At 37.4% G+C, this 6,265-nt stretch overlaps 1 protein-coding gene across 1 annotated transcript; it reads right to left on the bottom strand.

The window, feature by feature from the left end:
- Positions 1 to 719: 719 nt before the first annotated feature.
- On the bottom strand, positions 720 to 5,590 carry en1b (engrailed homeobox 1b). Its single transcript, XM_007236398.4, has 2 exons — positions 4,690 to 5,590; positions 720 to 1,527 (listed from the first exon to the last, which is right to left on the bottom strand). Exons 1-2 carry the CDS (start codon positions 5,228 to 5,230, stop codon positions 1,208 to 1,210), a joined length of 861 nt encoding a protein of 286 aa, XP_007236460.1. The 5' UTR covers positions 5,231 to 5,590; the 3' UTR covers positions 720 to 1,207.
- Between the last annotated feature and the right edge of the window lie 675 nt (positions 5,591 to 6,265).

Here is a 6,265-nt window from a genome sequence, read left to right on the forward strand (position 1 = left end):
CAAAACATCTCAACAGACTCAATATATGCTGGTTAGGCTCAGTGGGAGTCTCGTACGTACGTTCTGTTCAATCCATAAATATAGGTTAACCGTAAAAGCCTGATACACCATATAGCACAAGTGATGGATGGTTATTACTGGTGGTCCATAGGGGTTGCTGACTTTGACTAGGTCACGGTTAAAGCAATTGCGGGACCCCTTTGAGGTTGTTGTGTTATATTATACATTTAAATACTTTTATTTTAAAATTATTTGTATATGATGTAGCTGAGAATAGGCAGAAATGCCTCACCTTTAATACCTTGCTTTAAAATTATAAAATAAAACTACTCAGTAAAATTGCCAATGTGAAATAAACACTTTTAGTAACTCGCACACACACACTGTGTACGCTATAAATTATTATAATATAATTTAATATAGGATGTTTTATTTGTAATAATAAAAAGTGACGGTAAAGTGAACATTAATGTGTGTGTATGTCTAGCCAGAAAAATAACAGTGTGACAAAAAAGCAACATTATAATTATGACGCAAGTGACTGTAACCGAAATTTTTCCCAAAACCAAGTTCATCTCATCTTATAGTGTCTTAATTTATCTGACCAAAATAACAAATGTTACATTTATTAATTATGTAGACATGGAAAGCTTATTAGGACCTGATGTTTTTTTTATAAAGTCATGTTACAAAGCGGCACCATGTTAGAAAAAACCCAGTTGCACATTCTACCTTTTTTATTATTTCAGACAACATAATCTCTAAACATATTAAAATCTTTGGCTTGAAGCGTTCAGTTCAGTCAGTCACGCATGTGTGGATTGGTGAGATAGATTTTTCGAGTTTTAGAGACAGGAGGGGTATCACAAAAACTACTGGGATTGTGAGCGACAACATCAGGAAGGTGGGGGTGAAACGATATAAACGTCCAGCAAGTAAGGAGACCCCCTACCTGAATTTAAATATATACATCTTACAGTTTTGGGCTATATATATAAATCTCCGTAGTGTTCGTATTTAGGTGTATGGCCGTATATTGTAGCCTATGATAGATCTGTTTAAATAGGGTCTCTTGAGAAGGTCAAGAGTTCTCTTATCCATACATTTGTTGCACAAAGGATATGGAAAATTAAAAACAACAACAACCAGGTCGCTTTGGGTCAGCGTCTCTAGGCATTATAGAACGAAGAACCGAGAGGCCTTGTGGTCACTCGCTATCCTCTTTCTCGTCTTGAACCGTGGTGGTGGAATGGTTGTAGAGTCCTTGGGCCATGAGCTGCAGGGCAAGGCCGTTCTTAAAACCAGTGGCTTTTTTGATTTTGGCCCTTTTGTTCTGGAACCAGATTTTTATCTGGGATTCGTTGAGGTTCAGTTCCTGGGCCAGTGATTGCCTCCTCTGCTCCGTGATGTAGCGGTTGGCCTGGAACTCGGCCTTGAGTCTCTGCAGCTGCTCGGCCGTGAAGGCCGTCCGTGGCCGCTTGTCCTCCTTTTCACTCTTCTTTTTCTTCAGTTTGCGCGTCCTCGGGCCTGGTGTGGAGACAACAATAACACGCAGACGTGAATATCATGCAGCCCTGGGTTGGTCACGGGACTTATTACAGTTCCACAAGCTTCTGATGGGTCTGTACTTGTTTCGGTATTCTCCTTCACTTTATGCAGCATTTTGAACTTCCGATGATTTGCTGATGCGCATGCTTCTCATTTTTAAATTCTAGCATTTTTCAGACCAAGAAGAACAAAAAGAAACAGCATCTATGCTTAGAGATTCTGGATGCGCTATAACGGAAAATGTTATACAAGAAACTAGTCTCTTTCTAAAACAAACAAAAAGTTTCTTCGCTTCTTCTTGTTTCGGACTGCGATTTGTATGTAATATTGTTCAAAATATCTATAGACATTGTGCCTTTTTAATAGGCGCTTAGAGTATTTATCATAACGAACAGGGGTGAGTTTCCCAAAAGCTTTTTAGCGCTAAGATTATTTTTCTTAGATGGTCGAGCCAAGCTTTACACTGAGCATGCGCCCTTCATGCTAAGACATTCTTAAATTCTAAGATGCTTTTGGGAAACTGGGCCCAGATTATTATTCACTGACAATTATATATGATTAGAGTATGTAGTTTATCGAGAAGAAAATCGCTTGATTCGTTATTTGTAATAACCTGATTAAACGCAAGAGACGTTTACACTTAAGGGGAACAATTCAAAATAAAAAAATACAATTAAACGTGTTTTTAAAAAGTGGACGTCTTCGTATGGAGAGACATGAAGGAAATGCATGGGTGCTGTGTTCTCTGAAGGACACATGTCATGCTAATATAAATGTAAGAGCCATAATAAATGAAAAACCTGGTAACCAGATATGCGTTTTCCCCAAAAAAGGCGTGCATTCTTTAACCACAGCAGAGGCATCAGCTAGAACCTCCACAAAGGCCTCAAATTCTTCTTATAGTTCCCCACCGAGCACTCTAAGAACAGGCCTTTAAGCTTTAAGCCCAGCACATTTCAATCCCTTTAAAATAGACTGGAATTCGTGGAACAGATTCCTCAAATCTAATTTCCAGGGATAATAATAATAATAATAATAATAATAATAATAATACAGAAATATATTTCTACTTTTTTACCACAGTAATATTTTTAATAAAGTCTGCTTGTACATCGTCTTATCAGTATTATATTACTAGGAATTCCCCAGTTGCACGGTATCAACAAGACATACATACTTTTATATGTGGCCAAATTGGAAAAAGGTAAAACCGCTGATTAAAAATGCCCTATATGTCCATATAGTTATTATATCCATATAGTCAATTAGCGTACCTCTCAACACCTAAACCCTTGACTTTTTTCATTATTATTATTATTATTATTATTATTATTATTATTATTATTATTATTATTGAAAGGCTCAATTTTAATCGGATCCCACTTTAAAGTTAATTAAATTTGCACACAACACAATGCCCCAATTTAAACTTGTCGCAATTTTGCCTGTGCCCCTTTAAACGTTATCGCATAGCTAAAATGTTCTCTTTTCGGTAGTGGTCAATCGCACGCGCTGCCCAAATTCCCAAGGCCGGATTCTAATATTGCAGCCAGCAACGCAAATCTCAAAATCTTCTTCAGCTCGTTGTAGATATGCTTTTGGAACAAATGTCTATAACCTACTCTAATGTAGGCAATAAGTACACAACTAACAGTCCAACATCCCAGTATATAAACAAATATAAAAACAAATCTAATCAGGCAAAACTTCCTTTACTGCTTGACGTCCTCTTTGTCACGTCATAACATAGGATGCATACACACGTTTGAATATTTCACAACAATATTAAATATTAAAATGAATAACTCAACAAAATAATTCTGTTTAATAAATAAAAACGAGTTTTCAAAGCCTCAAAGTAAATAGTGGCATGGCATATTAAACACATTATTTCCACTATCATAAGTGTTTTCGAATTACTATAATATACATTACCGTAATTTTAATGCTTTTGTTTAGTGTAGTATCTACTATTGCTATTATAATATATACATATTTTACTACTACTATTACTGTAAGACTGATAGTCTAGTAACATTTCGAACATAAAAACTACTATTACTACACAATATCTATGGCTTCTGTTACTATTACTGGAATTCATGGTCTATAATATCTATTATAGTATTTTTACTAATACTACAAAATATTATTACTAATACTATAAAATTGTAAAGTATAAAATTAAGTATTTATTACTTCTGTTACAGTTACTGTAAGACGTATAACTGCAAGGTTCTATTGCAACTATATAAGAACTATTACAACAATATATTTTATTACTACTATAATATATATTATTACTGATGTTGCTTATACTTCGAAACCTAATTGAAAAACGCTTTGATTTGCTACTATAACTTACTGTTAGTGCACAATTTATTAGAGAAATAAGTTAGTATAGTAACTGCCATTTTGAAATTACTGTTGCAGTTACTGCAGGACATACTGTGGCAATGCTTCTGTTTACTTTAATATCTCGTTTTATTTCTGTGTAGACTATTACTGCTACAATAACTATCACTCAGGTTGTCGTTAACATAAACCTAACATAGACCTATAAACACAAGGGTTATGTTAAGTTTTAAATTACTTATATTATTAGTTTGTGGTTTGTTACTTCAACATTTTTGATTGTCATGCTTTTTTTGCTTCTCTTATTAGTATTAATGCTAATATAACGATTATAATATCTGCTAATCCTGCTGATGGTATTACTGCAAGATTTCTAATCACAGTGTTAATATGTACTATATTAACTATTAATACTTCTTTTAGTACTAGTAAATGACAGTACTAGGCTACTATTATTTGTATTATTGTTGTGTTATTATTATTCGAATTCTACTTAAGTTGTATAATAACTGTTTTTTTTTCTACTATAGTATCTACTATGTACATTAGTTTTACTACAAAACGTAAAACTTACTATCAGAACTAGGATACTATCACTACAGTAAGACAAAGCTGAAATGCATTTGCTTAATACTATAATAGTAATAGTAATACCATTAATATTACTGTATAAATTATTATTTACTATTTTAATACAAATGCTAATAATACAACTGTTAATCTGCCTATTTGATCCTGTATTTTCCTATTGAATCTGATTGGCAGAATTGAGACACCAGGTCTTACCGGATGACGGTCTATCCGAGTACCGGGTACAATAAACCCACGCTGGCCACAGTAACGGCTGCGACTCTTTGGCTGGCGGGGTCCCCCCGTTCCCGTTCACTTCCATTATGGGCGCGTGCTCCCCGTACTTGGCTGTCGTGCTTCCGTTTCCATCCGTACCCAGTTTGGCAGACGACGTCTTGGAGGATGGCGACGATGACGACGGCGACGAGGAGGAAGAGGATGACGAAGACGACGAGCAATCGCTGCCTCCGCTGGCGTCGTGGCGAAGAAGGCCGCCCGTATGCGTCGGCCTCGCGGCCAGAGGGTTGACGTTCTCGCGGCCCGCGTTGTGCGCGCGCTCCCTTTCCCTCTCCCGCTCGCGCTCCCGCGCCGCGAGCTCTTTCCTGCAGCCGAAATCCGGCCTCAGGATGTTGTCTATGAAAAAGTTGGTGGTCCGGTGGAGCTGCTGCGCTGCCTGGTGGGGCAGCACCGGGGGGGAGGGCGCCGCGCGCTCAGCCTCGCTTGAGTCGCGCCCGATTTGGTCCTTTTGCTCCTCCATAGCGGGGCTCGCGCGCAACCCACGCGGTTTCAAAACAAGAGCGAAAAAAGAGGGAATTCCACTTGTTGCAGGAAGTTTGCTGTTTATCCGGGAAGCGACGGAACAAACATCAACATCAACAGTTTACGGCTGTCCGTTTAGTAGTTTAATTAACGGAAGGATGCGGGATGAAGTAGGTGTATGAAGTACCTGCGGATCAGGCAGGTGCTGCATGTGCTCAGATCACGGGCCCGGTATTCCCGTTACTCGCACAGTCACATCGCGCGCTGCTCCGCCGTCCCTGCCTCGCGGCCCCGGTGTGACAGCTCGCACTCCCCAAACTCCTCTAAATCCGCTCCTCCTTCTTCTGCGCACTTTTTTCTCTTTTTTCATTCCATTCTTTTTTTACTTCCCTCCACCGGAAGCACGTGAGCAAGACGCTCGTACGGGAGACCAATAGACGAAGAGCACCGTCAGTGTCGTGAGAAAGAAACGGCCAATCGGATGAGAGCATCCCTGTGTGAAAGTGAAGAAGGACCGCGGTTTAAACACTCCAGCTAAGGGTGAGAGAGGAAGTGTTTTAAAGCAGTGAAGAGAGAGAGAGTTGACGATGACAGTGAGCTCGAGATAAATTCAATTTCTAGAAAGCATAACTACTAGTGCTACTAATTTCATTACTAAAACAACATTTTATTATTATTATTATTATTATTATTATTATTATTATTGCAATGTTATTCATATATTATATTTCTGTTATCTATATACTACTATTGTCATGCAAAGGATTCTTGCTACTTTCATTTGTTTTCTTAGTGTTTAAAATATACATTTAAATACGTTTTTAAAATACGTTTTTATTTTCATTTTAGTAACACTACACTATTTTACTTCACTACAATTTTAACCTAAATATATATATATATATATTGCTTTCGTTTCCATCATTATCATCTTCTTCTTAATATTGTATTTATTAAGGGTTATTCGGGATTGTTTACTATTGGCATACCTTGTCTACTATTGTATATATATTTCATTTTATTTTATTTTTAG

The sequence above is a fragment of the Astyanax mexicanus genome, chromosome 21 (assembly GCF_023375975.1).
Source record: "Astyanax mexicanus isolate ESR-SI-001 chromosome 21, AstMex3_surface, whole genome shotgun sequence".
Classification (NCBI taxonomy): Eukaryota; Metazoa; Chordata; class Actinopteri; order Characiformes; family Acestrorhamphidae; genus Astyanax; species Astyanax mexicanus.